Source organism: Ruditapes philippinarum, unplaced genomic scaffold (genome assembly GCF_026571515.1).
Source record: "Ruditapes philippinarum isolate M1 unplaced genomic scaffold, ASM2657151v2 ctg5870_1_1_1_1, whole genome shotgun sequence".
In the NCBI taxonomy this organism is placed as follows: Eukaryota; Metazoa; Mollusca; class Bivalvia; order Venerida; family Veneridae; genus Ruditapes; species Ruditapes philippinarum.
In genome coordinates this window covers 38318-58501 of record NW_026867098.1, presented here as the reverse complement: position 1 = coordinate 58501, position 20184 = coordinate 38318, and the positions used below count along the sequence as shown (strand labels likewise).

Here is a 20184-nt window from a genome sequence, read left to right as displayed (position 1 = left end):
ACCTATGTAACAGTACAAATTCTTAGTCACGTGGTACACTTGCATTAACAGTAAGAATAACTCCCAGAGGCCTGTGGGAAATTAACATTACAAAAAAAGTGAGGGGGTAATAATGAAAAATGACTCTTATGCGTTTGAAACAGTCTTTATTTCCAGTATGTGATAAATAGAATATTATATTCGTGTAGGTTCAATACTGAATTTATTATTTAACTCGTTGCATTGATGTAAACTATAGATTGTAAGAATCTTACCATCCTTTTTGATATGCAAGAAAATCCTGTTTGACAAGGAAGAAAATTTTATTCAATAAATTTAGTATTGAACCTACACTCATTTAATATCCTCTTTATCTGACAAAGACATACAGTTCAATATAGTTCAATATCTGATTTCTTTTACTTACTCGTAAAAGTAACAGTGTTTGTCATGTTTTAGTATTTCATCTTTGTTGTCGTGCGTTTGTCATTATACATTGGAAGAGGCATATTATTGCAAATATTAAGAATCAATGGGTCGTTTCTGCAGGCACTTTTACTTAGTTTAACACATATTCATTTTATGTTTTATATAATTTGCAATTAAAATATTTACTCTAATTGATTGTATTAGTGCATGTATGTGAAGCAATAATCAGACAATTTCTGCTCTTTGATAACACTTGATCACATCTGGGTTTTCCAGTCCCAAATACCATTTATCCAACATTCTAACATATTTTGATAATTATTTACTATTAAGAAAATGTAATATTTTGTGCAAATAAGTTTATCATATTGATAAAGTAATAAATGATACGATGGCGCGAATGTTTTGTTTTGTTATTCTTCAGAATTTATATATCATTTCGATTGATTATTAAGCGAGCCAAAATCCCAAAAGCTTAGATATACTCTTAAATAGATAGAGTACACGTATTTTGATATATTGTTGACAAAGCAAAAAATGACCGGAGAGAAATTACAACATGATATTGTATGTTATTGTCGGTCTTCGTCTCTATTTGTCTGTGTTGTATTTAAGAATTGCAATATCAGTGCGCACTTTCATCTGTTGGCCGTTATGCACATAGTATCAAATGGCAGCGCAGTATGAATTACTTGCGCACGCAAAAGCCATCACGTGTGTCTGCCATATATTTTACAAACGTGTACGTAATACCAATCGCGTTGTCACGTAGTGCTATCGCGTGCGCACGCAATACATATCACGTAGCCACGTTTTACCGCTAAAAGTATATCATTGTTTGCATTGTTGTAAAATATTATATCAAAAGTTTTGATTTTATCATATTTTATTGCTAATAAATACACGTTAATATACACAGAAACAACAGGTTTTCGAAATAATGAATAACAAAATGAATAAATAACACTAGCGATCGGACCTCTTCCAAATATTGTTTTCTTACCAGGATAGTCAGTCGTTTTTAAAATAATATGTCAACCTGTAAAATATTGAAATAATGTTTAACTGCAACTAAGTTATTTGTATTGTATTGTATTGTATAAAATAAACAAACGCAGCATGTAGTTTAATCATACTTCTTCTTACTAGTATTCAGTGTAATACTTTTACGTCTAATGTCATTTACGTAGACATTGCATTATCAGGCAATGTCATAAAACAGGCCTCGTTCTTGTTAGATTACATAAAGTCATCAGTTATAAAACATGATTAAAAATTTTTTGCCCCGGGACTTCAAAAACAAAATTTTTTTAATAAAATTTTAACGGGAATGAAAAAGCATGCCTTCAGACAAATTTTTGGGAACTTTTCGTGACGCAGTAAAAAACTTTGGATGAATGCTGCAAAATAACCCTTTTCGCCCATAAATGTAAATTTTAATTTGAATCTTTACTCTTTTTATTTTTTCTTAAAATCAAGTGTTTTTTTTCTGAAGTTTGATTTTTTTTAAAAATACTTTGGCTCATCTGGTTTTTATAAAAGCTTTAAAGCAAGCTTCAAATTTTTTTTTAAAATTTTTATCAAACCTGAAAGTAAAGCTAGAGTTAATGTGTCCCTTTTTGAGTTTTCCCCACCTGCTAATTAAGAATAGCTGTTTGTGTCGATATTCAAATTTATCAGCGACCTTTGATAAATTTTTATTTTTCCCTTGTTTTCCCCTATTTATTTATGATGTTTGCAATTGTATTATGCATTTCTTTCTTTCAATTTCAAATGAAAAAAGAACTAGTAAAGAACCTCTCGGGTTCATGTCATACGCAGTAATATGCCTTAGGTCATATTCCTAAATGTTTATAGTATAATGTAAAATAGACTTTAATATTAAAAAAATATATTCGATTGAAATATTAGTGTTTGCCGTAATGACTGCTTTGATGCGCAACTGCGTGTTGTTGTAGTGAGTAGCTTCGTGTTTTTCGCTTACAGCTTACAGCCTCACCGCTGGCTACCACCTAGTGGGAACCGGGGAGCCACTTGTAAGCCTTCCCTGCCAGTTATAGCCTCTCATGCAGTAAGACCGCTGTGGCCCATTTATGGGACCTCCCCGAGGTGGCAAACGGAAACTGGGCACCCAGGCTAAACCACTCGGTCTTGGAGGATCTAGGCCCCTAGAGGAGGAAAGTCCAACAGCAACACTTCAAAGTGATGCATTGGAACGCAGAAGGAGTCTTCAACAAAAAGACTGAACTTCAGCACTTCCTTCATGAGAATGACATCAATGTCTGTTGCATTCAGGAAACACACCTGCAACCAGCTAAATCCTTTAAGATCAGAGGATACCAGTGCTTCCGAAGCGACAGGGCTGGCAGAAAGAAAGGAGGCATCATGACATTAGTCAGGAACAACATCAATGCTATCCAGACTAAAATGCATATGGATGACTCGGAATTCCAAGTGCTGAGCCTCAGATTGAACGGCTTTCAAATGACTCTTGTGAATATGTACTCTCCAAATGACAAAGCTCTTTCCCTAGACAGTATCCCAATGGAAGCAACAAACCTCATGGTTGTTGGAGACTTCAACAGTCACTCACAAAGCTGGGGATATGACCACATGGACAACCGAGGAGAGGAAGTGGACACCTGGCAGGATGACAACAGGCTGAACCTCATCAATCAGCCGGAGGATCCCCCAACTTTTTACACGAGAAGATGGCACTCGACATCAACGCCTGACCTTGCCTTCTGTACTGACGACATACACGGACATGTCCAGAGGAAAGTCACTGATCAACTTGGAGGCAGTGATCACCGTCCAGTCCTCATCATACTGGACCGCTCTGTCCCTATGTCATCTAGCCTACCCAGATGGAACTACAAAAAGGCTGATTGGCCCCTTTTCCAGTCTGTGAGTGATGAACTCTGCAAAGACATCAGAGTTGAAGGCAGAGACATTAACAACGTAGTCAGGGACTTCAACCAATGCATCCTCAAGTCAGCACAGCAGTCCATCCCTAGAGGTGCGAGGAAAGACTACAAGCCCTACTGGAGTGAGCAGTTAGAGGAGCTGCAAACCAAGGTGTCCGAAGCCAGAGTTGAAGCCGAAAACAATCCCTCACAGGAGGCAAACCACAACTTACAGCATGCCAAGGCCAAATTCCTAAGGCACAAGCTAGAGGCCCAAAGAAAGAGCTGGAGACACAAGACAGCTTCACTGAACTTCGAGAGAGATGGCCGAAAGTTGTGGAGGTTGACAAAACAGCTGAACGACGACCAAGACAAAGCGAGAGGCTCAGTTACCTTGGAAGAGGAGGGAGAGCTGTTGGTGGGCAAACAAGCAGCAAACGTCTTTGCCCAAAACTACAAAGATGTCAGCGACATCCCCATCAACAGTGAACGACTGAGGGAAGCAAGAAGAGAACAAAGGGACAGGAAAACACCTAAGGTTACGTCAGAGTGCATGGACTCGCGCCTGACGCTTCATGAGGTTCAGGCAGCTTTCAGGCAACTAAAGACCAAAAAATCTCCCGGTCCTGACGCAATCACAAATGAGATGCTGACACACCTGGGCAATACAGCAATGTGCAAACTCCTGGACATATACAACTACAGCTGGAAACAAGGGCAGCTACCACAGATTTGGAGAGAGGCAACGATGATCCCTATACTGAAGGAAGGGAAGGACCCAAAAAAGGCAGCCAGCTACCGTTCAATCAGCCTCACCATCTGTGTTGTTAAGACCATGGAGAGGATTGTGAACGCACGCCTGAAGTGGTACCTGGAGACCAATGACCTGCTGGCATCTGAACAGGCTGGATTCCGGCAATTCCGTTCCACAGAAGACCAGACTACATACCTAGCGCAGGAAGTCGAAGACGCATTCCAAGAGCAAAAGGTGGTCCTAACAGCATGGATTGACCTATAAAGAGCGTTCGACAAAGTCTGGACAGAAGGGCTACAAGTAAAGCTCATGAGGAATGGAGTTGGAGGGGCCATGCTGAAATGGATCAACTCTTACCTGTTTAATAGAAGAGCCAGAGTCAGCCTGAACCAATCCAACAGTAGGAAGGTCCTGCTACGCCATGGCGTCCCACAGGGTGACGTCCTATCCCCGACACTCTTTCTGGTCTTCATCAACGACCTGGTGTCTGAACTGCCTAAGGGAGTTCATGCTGCTCTTTATGCTGACGACCTGGTGCTATGGTGCAAAGAAGAACACGCCTCTACGGCCACATACAGAATGCAAAGAGCTATGGACAAACTCGCAGCATGGGCCGAAGACTGGTGTGTCACGATCAACAAAGAGAAGTCGTCCACCACACTGTTCACCTTGTCAACAAAGCAGAGAGCTGGGAAGGTCAATTTAGCTGGAACTCCACTGAAGGAGGAAGACGAAGCCACATACCTTGGGGTCACCTTTGACAAGCGGCAGACTTGGAAACCACACATCAGCCGTGTAGAAGGACGGCACGAAGGAAACTTGGGATGATGCGAAAACTTGCTGGGACAACCTGGGGTGCAAATGAGCAAATACTGAAGACTGTATATCAGGGCACAGTAAGACCCACCATGGAGTACAGCTCAGCCACATGGTCCACAACAGCCAAGACAAACCAGCAAGCCCTGGATAAAGTTCAGAACCAGGCACTTCGTATCATCACAGGGGCCACCAAGTCTACACCAATCGCCTTCATGGAGAAACTGACCGGAATTCAAACACTTCATGAAAGAAGACAAACCAAGGTCCTTCTCCAGGCAAGCAAGTACCAGTCCCTCCCAGACCACCCCATGAACAGCAGACTTGAGGGATTCACCAAGAACCGCCTCAAGCGCTGCAGCTTTGTACATCAAGCAAAGAAGCTGAGTAGAGAGCATGCAGCTGAACTAAACACTCAGACAATTCCCTTGGGCCGAGCAGACATCACCAACCCTACAGCAAATGACCTGTCTGCAGTCAAAGTGGCACTTGCTATTCCTGGACTAGACATGGGCAAACAGGAAAATGAGACCATCCGTAGAAGTCTGACACTTGCGGCTATCTACGCAGACTATCCTTCGGACACATGGACCCATGTATACACAGATGGGTCAGCCACTAGAGCCGTTAAGGATGGAGGCGGTGGTATTCACATAACATACCCGTCAGGCCAGAAAACAGCCCATTACATCGCCACTGGGAAGCACTGCAGCAATTACAGAGCAGAGACTGAGGCACTCATGAAGGCAGTCTTTTTGATAGAAAACTCGCCAGAAGAGATCACTTCTGTAGTCTTCCTCACAGATGCAAGATCAGTTCTGGAGGCCCTACAAAACAACAATGTCCCTGAACTAGCGCAAGCCGTGAACAAGCTTGGGTCGTCCTGTAATGTTGCACTTCAGTGGATACCATCTCACTGTGGAGTGCCCGGAAATGAGGAGGCCGACAAGCTGGCTAGGTTAGGAGCCCAGTTGGAGCAACCAGATAACCAGGTGATATACAAGGAGAAAGCCACCATCATCAAGGCTCTCACCAAGACAAGACAGGAAGCGGATGCCTACCACATGCTAAACCGACCAGAACAAGTGGTGATGGTCAGGCTTCGCTCGGGACACAACAGACTGAATGCACACATGTGCAGGAAGTACAAACTGGTGCCGTCCCCCATATGTCCCTGTGGAGAAGAGGATCAGACTACAGAGCATATCCTCCAAAGATGCAAAAGACACGACCAGGAGCGAGGAGCAACGTGGCCCCGAGGTGCAACACTCCAGCAGAAGCTGTACGGAGACGTTGAGGACCTGCGGCGGACCACAACCTTCATCGCGGATACTGGCGTGATCGTGTAGAGCGAACGCCAGTAAGTAAGTAGAAATATTAGTTAAACATTTTCAAACTAGTAAGAGGTACAAAAATACCATTCTTTTCATTTTTATTTCAATATGTATTCATGTGGTGTCTGATAAAGCTGAGGGTGACTGAGGCATGCTCCTTTGTAACAGAAATTAATGTACTGACATGATAAAGCAAAGACCAAGATAAGAAATTACATAATTATATCATCCTATTTTTGTAACGGAATAGAACTTTGGAGATAAAATAGTAAATATGTCAATGTTAAAGTTGATTTCTTGATTGTTTATAGTTACAATATAAATATAATTGTTTTGTAAGCTCTATTAAAAAAAGCTTTATTAAAAAAAAGAAGAAAAAAAAACAACAACAACAAAAAAAACAAGAGAAAAACAAACTAGACATACTTATTTTGAGGTGCTGAGACTTGAATACGATGGATGAACTAGAATTCCCGGAATTTGTTTATAATTCTGATCAATTTCGTGTGTTCGTCATTAAATTTACTTGCACAAAATTTGATGTTTCATTTATTTAATTGAAAGATATTTTGATTTAATGGTATCCAGTACCAACTAAGGCTGCCTTAAATAACAGGCGTCACAGCTCAAAGAACGCAACAACCGTTGCAATTTTATAATACATCAAAGTGCTTGATACAAAAATGGATCTTCTCCAAAATTTGTCGGAGGTTGGTATAAAACAAGAAAAATATCATGCTAAATTTTCATTAGATTCTTGTGAATTCAGTTATAGCGTTTATTTATTCGAAACGGAATCATTAATAAGGCGAATAAGTATAAGGCGTACGGCAAATGAACTTTCATTACCATTTATCAACAGTTTTGATAGCCTCCTTCAGAAACATCTATGACAAAAGAAACACAAGGCAAGCAAGTATCTTGTTAGCTAATCAAAAATAATTGATTGAAATGCCAACCCCGCACACTCTCCTCATGTCCCCGGTAATTTTTAGAAATTCAGCCAGCGAACAAGTTATCTTATTTCAAAAATGTTATCTAAAGATCTCCCGGTCAGTTATCTGCAGATTGTATGTCAAGTTATCAGTGCAACTTATCCGTCAGTCGTGAAACGTTTCCTTTACTTTTAAAGCTGCTAACCCACACCATAAGTTGGCGTATTCATATATTTACATATATACCTTTCGTTCTTCTACACATATTAATGTAAATCAGTATCACGCTAAATTACTTATGCAGACTTTTCATACGAATTTGTCTTGCTTTTATTCCCGACAAAACCATTCATTATTTAAGGGATTATTGAAAAGAAGTTTTGATTGAATAGCTAACAGTTCAAACAAAGCTCTGACGTCATCAATATTCTGACTGATCTTGGCATGCACTTATCGCATGGGTTGCAGACAAAGGATTAGTATTATACATGTACTCTTATTTTGTCATCATGTTGTTCCGCTGCAATGAGTCACTTTGTGTACATTTGTCTAAAAACTAAAAGCGGCAATACCTAGAAATAGAATCATCATATGGCCACTGCGCAATAATCATGCATTTATACAAATTGCATTTATACAATACGTTTATGATAATTATCTTTGAAATAAAGTTTATACTGTTTTACATCACAAACCATCATGTCTTGGTTAGAAGCTTTAAAATGGTTTCCTTATCAAATGCCAATTTTTGCTGTAGTAAGCGAAAAATGTTGTCCTTTATCACTATCGTTGTACCAAACCCTGCAGACCACATTTCGTTAAAATGAATCGTCTTGCGTGCATCATATTTCAACTGATAGGTTTGAAATATTTATATATTATTTCTTAAATTAAAAAAATCTGTTTTATTTTTAAACACCACTTTTATTTGTCAAAATGTTTTTAACTTTGCATTGTATTTTAAATTTGAACGTCAAAAATCAAGGGTATAAATTATATAATTTATTTACAGTAAAATTATATTGTGTCAATACTCAATATTCAAAAGAGTTGTAACATAGAATTACTTTGTTATTCCAAACACATGGATATTGTAGCAAAGAAAATAAAATGTTCAGGAACAATACATTACGTTACTTCTATAAGTAAGTGTTTTAAGCTTTACCCGTTAAACATGGGCCATTTGCATTTAAGAAAAATAAACTACCACATTTTTTTCCTACAGTCATTTTGAAAAGACATATCTTGTTTAAATTCAAGCAATAGTTTTTGCAGCTCATATATAGTTTTATACATTTTAAAGATAGAAACGCATCAAACTATTAAATGTATGCCAATTTTACAGACAATATGGGGAAGATTATATATAATATTCGTTCTAAATACTAAAATTATTTTTTTTCAAAAGAGTGACCAACTTGATCCAGTTCAATAACTTAATTTAACTAAATATACTATTAGACAGAGGACTATCATTAGGTTTAATATCATAGTCCGTCTCAGTTTCAAAACGCTGTATTGCATTTTGAGTAAGTCATCTTTACACTGCATGTGAAGCTTTGTGCTGTTATTAAATTTACATTTTCTTATCACATCAACTGAAATCAAAACTGTTATAAACTTGAAAATTAATTGTACATTAAGGCTTCTAAAGGTTCAAAAGGAATTTAAATCAAATTAATTTAATTTTAATTAATTCTGATAAAAATTGTGTCCAATTTTGACATAAACAATTTCTTGAAGTTTACATGTAATACTTGCAAAGCAGAAACTGAAACTAAATATATAAAGGGTCACAGTTAAGCTCAAGTTTCGCAACTCTTTACTGCATCCTTTCATGGTAAAACCCCTTTGGTAACTGCAATGCTTTTGTTTGTTTTGTTTTGAGTACATTTACACAATCAAAGCGAATTGTTATCTTCTTTAAAATAAATTTAATGAATACTTTCTTTTCACCACAGGTAACTTTGTATTATGTATGGTGATACAAATGTCATTCCCCGTTCCATCTATCGAGGACATGATTGGTGGTATGAATTGCATTTACATAAGTAGCAATTGTAGTTACAGACACAATTGTTTTTTGTTTTTTCTTTGAAATTCCAAGGTTTAACCTATTGCACTGATTGTCCTGATGGTTGGTTCGCGTTTGAAGGATCCTGCTACTTAATTGGTAGTCATGCAATGCATTTCACAGAAGCTGAGGTAAAGTTGTTTCTAAATCTCGTATAAAAAGCTTGCTTTAGGAAACTTAAAATTTCGACCGTTTAACCTATGCCAAGAACACATTGGTATATAATCCTTAGAGAGTCATGTAGTTTACATATAAAATTCAATTCTACTAGGCCATGATTACAAATGTTGTATAAAACGGGATGTATTAAACATGCTCTTTGAGACATTTAAATGCAAAGATACAAGTATGCATTAATGATGATCCATAAACGCTTTGCCTGTTGTCTTATTTAATATTTCGCTCAATTCGATTACAATAAAATAATTATTCATCGAACCGATATTATAATTCGGGGTAATATATTAATATGTCGTTTATTATTGAATTCATGAATATGAAAAAAGTAGTATGTCAGCAATGATGTCCATACAGCCATGATCTTGATATTATCAAAGATATCAGCAAATAGTAACTCAAGTAAATCTTAAATTTAAATTTATTCTTCTATACAGAAGTAAAAGAAAACAAAAGTACGAGGGCTGTTCAATAAAGACCCGGAAAAAGTGCTGCCATATTTTTGATATTCATGGGAAATTGACGTTCTCTTTACATTTTGTAAATAAACATATAATAAACATGTACACACAATTTCAATAAAATCGGATAAAAATTAATAGTATAATTTCAAGTATTTCTAAGGTAATCGCAGTGAAACCGGCCCAACGTCGTAACGACGTCACGCTCAACGCATGTATGAGAGTCACCCAAAACACGCACCTAGTCCTTCTCGAAATACTCTTCGTGAAAGGAAACACACTTTTTACAATCGTTGATCCATGGCATGAAACTATTAAAGTAGGAGCCATTATTTACCTCTGAAATTGCACGTTGCACCGCGTAGGACAACTCGTCCACATCATCAAAGTGTTCTCCCCGCAGGACGTTCTTCAGTGTCGGGAAGAAAAGAAAGAAATCGCATGGTGCGAGGTCAGGGCTGTAGGCCGGGTGCTCGAGAACTTCGAAGCCGAGTTTCCTGATTGTGTACTGTGTTTCGGCCGCACGATGAGACGGTGCGTTGTCGTGATGAAATATCGTGTCGGCGATTTTCGTGGCCCGCTTCTTTCTTATCGCCCTCATAAAATCGCGTCTCAGAATCTGAAAGCATAAAGAAATACAATCATAAGTAAATTGTCGTTATAATTTATATTCATAATTACTTACACAAATATAAATGATTATTAGGTAATGTTTTGACATAATAATGAATATCTTATTATAGATAAAATAAATTTATTCACCTTAGAATAATACTTCGCCGTCACAGTCTGACCCAGGGGTACCGCGTGGCTCAGTATCACACCGTCGACGTCAAAGAAGACGATGAACATCTGTTTCCTTGCAGATGGGCTGACTTTAAACTTCTTAGGTGAAGGCGATCCTGGGGTTTTCCACATAGAAGACTGTGATTTCATTTCAGGTTCGTATTGGCTAATCCATGTCTCATCAACAGTCACTATCCGTCGCAAGAAATACACTATGAAAGCGTCTGAGAAATTGATTGCAACACCGCACCCTTTCCACTTTTTGTTCGTCCGTCAACATTTTAGGAATCCACCTGACACACAGCGTCTTATATTGAGTTCATCGTGAATAATGCGATGCACTGTGCCAATGCTACAATCCGATCTATCGTGTATTTCGCAAATTGTTATCCGACGATCATTGTCAAGCAGCTCCTTTATCACAGCGACGTGATTTAACGTTACGTTGGGACGTCCGCTGCGTTTGTCGTCATGGATGCTTTATTGGCCGCCCAGAAATCGGGCATACCAATTGTACACTGCTGTTTTCTTCATCGCCTGATCACCATATGCTTTTTGTAATCTTAACATTGATTCTTTCTTTGAAAACCCGTTCAAAACACAAAATTTTATTGAAGATCGTTGTTCCGATGCAATTTTAACGCATACGCACTGAACAATATGGCCGCTAAACGCCTAAATGACGTCACACACTAACATGACGTCATGTGCATAACGCCAACATATTGCGCGTAAATTATGCAAAGTTTGGTGAAAATCGCACGGTAAACGTTAAAATGCGACGTCATTAATAACCAGTGACTATTTGTAAAATAAGGAACAACAGTGGGCCGGTAATCGCTACATGTGGTTACCATAACAACCGTTTGTTAACATATGATTCATGCCAGAACGGCAATATTTGCTGTATATTTTCAAAATATGTTTGTCTCTATTACTGTATAAGTTTTATTCAACTAACTTGGAAAATAAGGAAATAGCGACACTTTTCCGCGTATTCATTGAACAGCCCTTGTATTAACTATTATTTCCAGTCGTATTGTCGACAACATGGTGGAAATCTTGTTCACGTTGAAACAAGAACAGAGGATTTGTTTTTGAAAGGATTTATTCATACGCATCTTGCAGGTATAATTTCTCATATTTATCTTTCAATTTACTCAATGTTTATTATATATAGGAGATAAAAAATTATTATTTAAACTACAAGCATTCAGATAAGTGCACACATTTTCAAAGAAAGAAACTATGCACTCAAACTGCGGAATTAGTACAATGGATTTGTCCACATTTGGAATTGAAACACATTCTTATGTTTAACAACATATAATACTCAGCTCAGTCTGCAGGTGTAAATAAACAACAAACATAACATTGTTGAATTCTACAAGTCTGTATAATTATTACAAAGTGCCAATCAATCAATTGTTTGTTTTATACACGTTATTTAGAAACGTTATTTCGTACTTCTTATTGATTGAAAACAAAGTTAGCAACATGTCATATACTTTCACAGGAAAAGATTACTGGATTGGAATGACCGATGAGACGATAGAAGGTGTTTGGAGATGGTATGGCACGGGTACCAACGTCCGGTTCACAGATTGGGCGCCAACTGAGCCACAAGACAATGGGCATGGAGAGGATTGTGCCGTCTTCCACCACCCAAACTATCAGTGGGCGGATGTTCCGTGTGCATCAAACAGGATTCCTTTTTGTGAAAAGTACACAATTAAAGAACATTTTACGCCATTTTGGAACTATATCGTATAACGCCATTTCAGAACAGTATACGCTATTTCAAAACAATATACGCCATTATAGATTTCAGAACAATATTCACCATTTCAGAACAATATTAACTATTTCAGAACAATATACACCATTTTAGAACAATATATTATAATACCACCCATATAGTTATTTTAGAATGAAAACACATTGTAGTATGTTTCACAATTCAATAACTTTCATCAAAAGCCTCTTGCATGAAACTAGTTCTGCTATTTTCTCACAAAGCTTTATATCTGGTAGTAGTCTAAAAATGTGTGGTCATTTGACTAAAAAAAACAATAACAAATAAATTAAAATGAATTTCAATTTTGATATTAGGTTTGCTGATTTCAAAATTTGTAATAATAATAATAATAATAATAATAATTATAATAATAATAATAACAATAATAATTAGTGGCATAAATTGACTAAAGCTCATGCTGTTTCAAAAGTGTATAAAGCTGTACATCTGCTGACTTAGCATACATACAAAATTATCACTGGAATTTTGGAAAAGAATGCATGAAATTTATTAAATGTCTTTAGATTTAAGATTGAATCGGACATGCACGAAATCATTGTTTAATGGCTTTACCCTACTCAAAATAGCAGCATTCGCTTTACATACAATATTTATGTGTATTAAATAACAAAATGTATTTAATTCAAAATTATATGGTATTGAAGAGTTGGAGAATTGACCAAAAAATATGGAAAAAACATTATTTAACTGCTTATAAATTTCATTAAAATGTTACATTAGATATATAGCTTTATACGCTTAAATGATTAATACTATGTTGTTGGTAGCGCCAAGTTTGGTTATGCTTTTTTATTCTATAGGAAAGTCGGAGGAGGTGAACTGGTAAGCGTAATCGGATAGTACGGACATTCTGTCTCTCCTCAGAAACCTCATCAACAACGGAAATGACAAAATATTTTTGGTTTAAAAACAACAGCATCAGTATATAGTAATAAAACATTATATGCGAACTATCTAAATGCTTTGTTTTGCACAGGTTATGTGTGATTAGTAATGTAACGTTTATCACTATCTAAACGTATAGGACAACAAAAATTGCAACAATGTTTAACCTACTGGGTTGATTAAACATTCTTTAAGTTTCACAGGGATGGCAAATTAAAAAATAGTAAATGAAGAAAGATATGATAGGTAAATCAAATAGGCGAAAGTTTTATCACAAATGCAAGTTTCTGTGTGAAAATGTCAATTTCCTTTAGAAAACAAATGATGTTTAAGAATGTTCTTTGAGAAAATTAGCATGCGATGAAATAAGAACACTTCAAGAGGTCAGTGTAAGCATTATTTTCAAATACTAGTATGTACAATTTGTCATTATCTGCCATCATCTGCCCGTATCATAACAAGATAGTGATATCCTTCGGATTCCATTATTTTGTTCATTCAACGTTGCATTTATTATATATATAAAAGACCTCAAAAATGAAACTATTTAAGATTAAGGACAAGGGAAAATGTTAAGCATTCCGTTTTTGTATCTCATAATTTATTCACAGCTTAGAACATAGGCTGACATAACCAAATTACGCCATGTGTTAATGTATATCATAGGTCAGCATCGTAAATTTTCAAGAAATAGTCAACTTCCGACGTGCTAGATTTATCAGTGTTTCGTTGTTCTGGTTTGTTATAATGATAAAGATCAGAGCCCTTTGAGGGAGATAGCATTATTACCACCACATATATGTTTTGTGTTAATTTAGCATAAGCCAATTCTTAAGCTATTCTTATTAGTAATGCAAGTGCACCACACAACTAAGATGTAACAGTAAATATCTTGTAACATAGTTTATTTTGAAGAAATTTTCTTTGACAACGGAAGTTATTGCAATGGAAACTTTTAACAAAATGGAACAAGCAGACTATTAAATCATGCAGCAAAGGTTAATCAATTATGATGTATAATCACCGTAAAGAGGAAGCTTATATATTATTTAAAGAGAACTACTATCTAAGAGAATAATGTCAATGAATCTTAATTTGCAATAGTCTATTTTATGTAACAGACGAATAGCTGTCTTTTAAAAGATAACGCTTATATGAGAAAATTGAGATAAAAGGAAAAACAAATATACACCAGAAGTTCATAATGTCAGACAAACGACACGTATTTTCAACTCGGCAAATCACATCGTGTTTATCCTTTTAGATAAGATAAGTGCCCTAACTTGTTTCATTATTCTTATTTGTCCGACATCACTAGCCTCGGCAGACAAAATGTCGTGCATTATCTATATGTCCCTCCTATCTATGACATGATCTACTGATAAAAGGTGATAGAAAGACAAATTATTATACTGATACTATTAAAAAGGATATACAACTAAAATCGTTACATATATTTGCAGAAATAATAATTTTATTATATCAGCAATTTTACTTTCATCCTTATATCAGCAATTTTACTTTCATCCTGTCAATTAAATCAAAAGGACCTAAAGTCTCTTTTTAAGTCCTTAATTTTTTGAATCAGTATCAATAGCAAAACAATCATACCATAATTTTGGAATTTCTGTTTTCCATCATTGAATATAAATAACAAACTGTATATCATGGTCATGAGTAGTTCTGTCCTTGAAGTGTGCTGTTCTTGTTAGGATCAAAGAAGCGGAAGGAAACTTCTCTCAGAATATTTCATGCCGTGTACAGAAATGACAATCTAACCGATATTGTCATATTCATTACTTTTTTATTATCAGTGCATAATAAATATTCTAACTTTATAGCAATATCCCACACGAACCCAGACAATTTATGTGGTATTGGAACATGTTATTGCTCTTCTGCTGCCACAAGAAAGATAATGTTTTTGGTGTATATCTATGTTGGTCTTATATTTCCTGTGTACGGATATGAATGAAATCATATATGTATACCATCACTCGATCATAGTTTATTTACATAATTAATTAAATAACAGAAGCTAAAGAAAATGATGAAAAGCGTACTTGAAATTTCAGATTCGATTTACATGTGCGTGAACTTTACGAGTAAATTTAACGTAAATGCAAACTATATAAGACATGGCATCTGACCATTTACTAGACCTGTGTTAAATAACCTTTTAAATGACAAAAACCTGTTATATGTTTACAAGTGAATATGACGCTGTAAATATATACACCCTTAGCCATTTCGTTTAAGCAAATCATTCCATTTTTCTATAAAAGAAGTATTTTCTTTATTGGTGTTTACGCCTCACAACCACAGTTAAGTTTATATTACAGCCACCTGGCTTTACTGGTAGATGAAGACCTCAGTAATTCATTTTAGGCACGAGCCTGAACCCGACTCGATACCCGACTTTCCGTAAGCTAACTGCAAGATAGCTTCATCACATGGAAGAATCCAAAGTAATACTTTGAACACTATTGATAGGGATCCAAAAGTATTTGCAGACGGCGCATATCTAATATCTAAGCATTCATATTCTTGATGATTTCTTTTTACTTAGTTGCAATTGCAAATTAGTTAATGAGCATATGTGTACAATTATGATAGAGTTTCATGTAAGAATTTGTAAATGTTTACAATAATGATAACAATGATTGTTTTAAAGTTACAAGGAAAATAAGTCTTAAATATGTGTATCCGCGGTTTCATACGGTTTTATTTTATAATTCCGTAGCCGATACTTGAGATACTGTTAACAAACATTGTGTCAGAAAATCAGTTCTGTTAGTTCATCTGCTCGACACAGTTCATATTTCATGTAATTATTAAATTCCTGTTATATAAAGTGTAATAAACCAAATTTATGACCCATATAGTTTCTGGTTTCCTTGAATGTAAATGAAGTGATAAAACTGTCAAAGATGTCTGTTGTTTCAACGATAACAATTGAGAAATTTAATCAGACTTGTATTATAAGTACAGCAATTAGTTAACCTTTGTGATAATTTATTTTTAATGAAACGAATTTTGTCTTATAAGTATTAAGACCTAATACAGACAAATTGTTCTCTTTTTAGTTTTATTTTCAAGAAAATAATATGCTTTGGGACGACATTCAAATCGATTTCATCATCCACGCTACAGTGTCTAACTACATTCTATTTTTGAAAATGTCGTTATTTGTATTTGACTATTTGTTATTGAAGTGCATTTGATAAATATCTATATGTGATGGTAAACTATATGTGATGGTAAAAGTCATTGACTTTGCGTGAAGTAATGACGGGTGTACTTCAATGGTCATGCACAATACGATAACAGCTGTGAACACAAGTGTTCAAGTGCAAAGTTTTAATCAGTATTAAGCTAGGGTCTAGTAACAGCCAAATGAAAGAAAGGCTCAATTTCGCTGAAAACAAATCTGACCAGAAAATCATGTTTGCACGCTTAGACCAATTCTTATACAGTAGAGTTCTTTATGTCAATGGTAACATGATCCAGAATGAAGACCAAGCCGCTTATCCACTTTTAAGACCCAATTGTTTGTTTTATTCTTTATTTGACCCCACTATTGAGACCACCTAAAGTCAACACCTACTTTGATCTTATATTTCTTATTATTATCTGCTTGAATGCTCTTAGGCATGACACTTGATTTCACAAGGTGTCCAAACTGTTATTTTTGGGTTATTATACTGTAAATAAAATAAAATAATGGCAATTTTCGAAGGGAAATATCAACAAGGGAGATAATAATAAACTTGAAATATTCTCTTAGCTCCTTATTAATTCAACGTCACTAGACTTGATTTTTTTCTGATTTTAAAGACATTTCCTTGTAACAATAACAATAATTAATATATATATAATTTTTTTACAGTCACTGTAGTTGAACGTAATTGAAAATAACAGATAATTGAATGTCTGATATTTGAGCACTTTAATTATTTGTTCAAGTTAAAGAATGTTCATGTGTAAAAGAAAAACGGAAGATCCCTCGATAGATCTGCTTATAGAGAGGTGAAAATGGCAGTCATGATTTACTTGCAATTAAGCCTAATAATCATTTAAAAAAATTAATAATGAGAAAAGTATAGCAAAAATAACAATAGTGAGTTAGTACAGAACATCATTTTACAACAGTCACACAAAACGTAACACTTGCTATTGCTGGTGTGATAACGCAGACTGAAGAGTTCATGCTTCAGTCCCATTAGCTAGCACCGGCGTTAGTCAGTAAATTATAATAGAATAGTCAATATCTTTCACCAAATGATTTAAATATGTAAACTTTCAATGAAAACATAACAAAGGCAATCAGATTGAGGTTGTTACTGTTAGTGTGCTTGTGCTGACAAATATATGCCATTCATTGTATAATGCTAAGCGGAACTACTTTTTGTACTTTATAATAAAAAACAGCTTACGTGGAGTTGGCAAGTACTTCCTGGTTGGTATAAAAAGTGACAGATATTCATTTCCCTGGGTTTGGAAACATACATTTTGTACCTATATTTGAGGAAACGAGTGTTTCTATATGAAGTCGTCCTTTATCAAAGTGACAGACGTATACACCGTTCCCGTTGTGATAAATATTACAACAAAAGAATACACAAATACAAACATATTTCTCTGTTAATAAGTCTAGTCGGTTTGTTTACAATTGTAAATTACGAGTTTTTCCTTCTACATTACGATACTAATGAATTTCTACTTGTTGTTGACATTATACATACTGTCACCTTAGTGCAATAACTGATTAACTGCCGCAGCTTTAGAAGGACATGCTACGTTATTGCACTAAGGTAACGATATATGTAAAAAAAAAATAGGTCAGACATACTACTATGACATTAAAGCATTTTTTAGTGGATTTGCTTATCCCTTTTGAAACATTTTGTATTTTTATTTGTAACCGTAATATTATATAGAAACATCCACCGACCATATCTGTAAGCGATTTTGTTGTATTTGATATTTTATAGTGTTGTATGATTATGAGGTCTAAATCTATGGGGCTAGCTAAATTAAATGTGATATTCACTTCTAAGACCTTGATGTCGACCAAAAATCTTCATACCATAAATGTTTCATTATATCCTTAAAGGATAATATTTCTATTATATTTTTACTAGATAGTACATGTAGTATACACCGGTCATGGATAGCACACGAGGGTTCAAACAGTGTTCTAGGTAACCAGGGATTGATCTCGTATATGTAAATATGTTGGACATGACAAAAAATGCTAGATATAACCACTTTTAAGATTTAAATTTTGAAGGTGCATTTACTATAGAAAAATACACACCTAGTGTAGCATCAAATGACAGACTCTCAAGGGCAATGGCAATTAGCCAATCACTGACATGCTCAAATTCACGGGATAAAGAATGTGTTTCCTATCTTTTCCCGACATCAACGTTCCATAATCATCAGCACATAATTAAAGTTTGATACTGACAACAGCAAACACATCATCGACGTTTATAAACAGAAGCCTAATGATAGTCTATGTGGAATCAAACTTGAACATTTCATTTTACTAATACGCCTACTGTAAATCGAGCAAAACCACACCTATACGGAATTGGTCATAAAGTACCAGAGTCGTTTCGCAAGTCTTTGAATATTGTTTGTAAAGTATATCAAATCCTATGTCTATTATGAGAATTATAACATTTGCCATATGCTGTAGGTTTGAGAAAAAAATGTATTTAATATTCCCTTGTTACGGACACCAATGCTTTAAAATTCACATTTGTGTCGTGTTGGTGATCTTTCTGATTTCAATTTATTCATAATACCAGACAAGTAGCAGGTGCAAATACAGCTTTTTATATCATATGACGTCAAATTCGTAAATGTGATTATTGTCTAGAGAATTTTTTATGATTTTGGTTGCAAAGAAATGAATTAGAATCCCGAATTTCAATTGACCAAAACAGACAATTAGACTTTTGAATAAGTACATTACTTGTATCATGTTGAATGTCAGAAAGTACCTAAAATGACTTTTTCAAAAGAGAATAATGCAGCCCTGCAGGCAAATTAAAAGTTCGCGTACAAAACAAACCAGTTTTTTTATAAGAAAACTCATGCTTTCATGTATGAAAAATATACTAAATATATTATAGTTTTATAATTTACACTTGCCTTTAGTATTGCTGTGTAGTTATTGTTCTTCACCTCATATACTAACGAAATCTGCGCACGACGTGAGTTCGAGTCTTCTATTTGTCCTTGTTTCTTTAATTGTGGAAACTATCAAGATGGCTCACGGAAAGCTCAATGGCTTGAGACTCTAATATTTTCAATCATTCTAAATATACGTAGTCTACTATTGGTGAGTACTTCTAGTTCAATAACTAGATAGTAGATAATCTTAATCTTATTTGTGTCAGAAATAAATGAAAAGTGACCGTTATTTGAATTTTACATTTCATTCTTAAATAAATACAGCTATTCTATCATAAAGATTCATCACAAAAGTAAGAGGTGGTTTTATAATATAACTAGAGGACAATTTAAACCAAAATATAAATTCACACAATTGAAAAAAAATTAATCCCTTAGGAACACCTGAAAATGTTGCAGATTTAGTTTGATTGACTTTCATCTAACATCGTTGGCCAATAAGAAAGGTTTAACTTTAACTGTAAATAATATATAGTTAAAAATAATACTTTTAATAACGAAAGCAACTTTGATCCAATCAAAAGTATTTTGTATATAACTGTCTGTTTAACAAGAAATGCTACAGCAATGGTTACTTTTAGACAAGAATCAATGAACTCACTATTTACTTTTTTCATGTCAG

General features: G+C 35.2%; 2 protein-coding genes across 2 annotated transcripts; both read left to right on the top strand.

The window, feature by feature from the left end:
- The first annotated feature begins 4895 nt into the window (after positions 1 to 4895).
- Positions 4896 to 6233, top strand: LOC132734852 (uncharacterized). Its single transcript, XM_060721714.1, has one exon. The coding sequence runs from the start codon at positions 4896 to 4898 to the stop codon at positions 6231 to 6233; it is 1338 nt and encodes a 445-aa protein (XP_060577697.1).
- Positions 6234 to 7906: 1673 nt separating this feature from the next.
- Positions 7907 to 13423, top strand: LOC132734856 (perlucin-like). The gene is made up of 5 exons (XM_060721718.1): positions 7907 to 8013; positions 9261 to 9358; positions 11686 to 11779; positions 12168 to 12375; positions 13271 to 13423. Exons 1-5 carry the CDS (start codon positions 7977 to 7979, stop codon positions 13308 to 13310), a joined length of 477 nt encoding a protein of 158 aa, XP_060577701.1. The 5' UTR covers positions 7907 to 7976; the 3' UTR covers positions 13311 to 13423.
- Positions 13424 to 20184: the final 6761 nt, after the last annotated feature.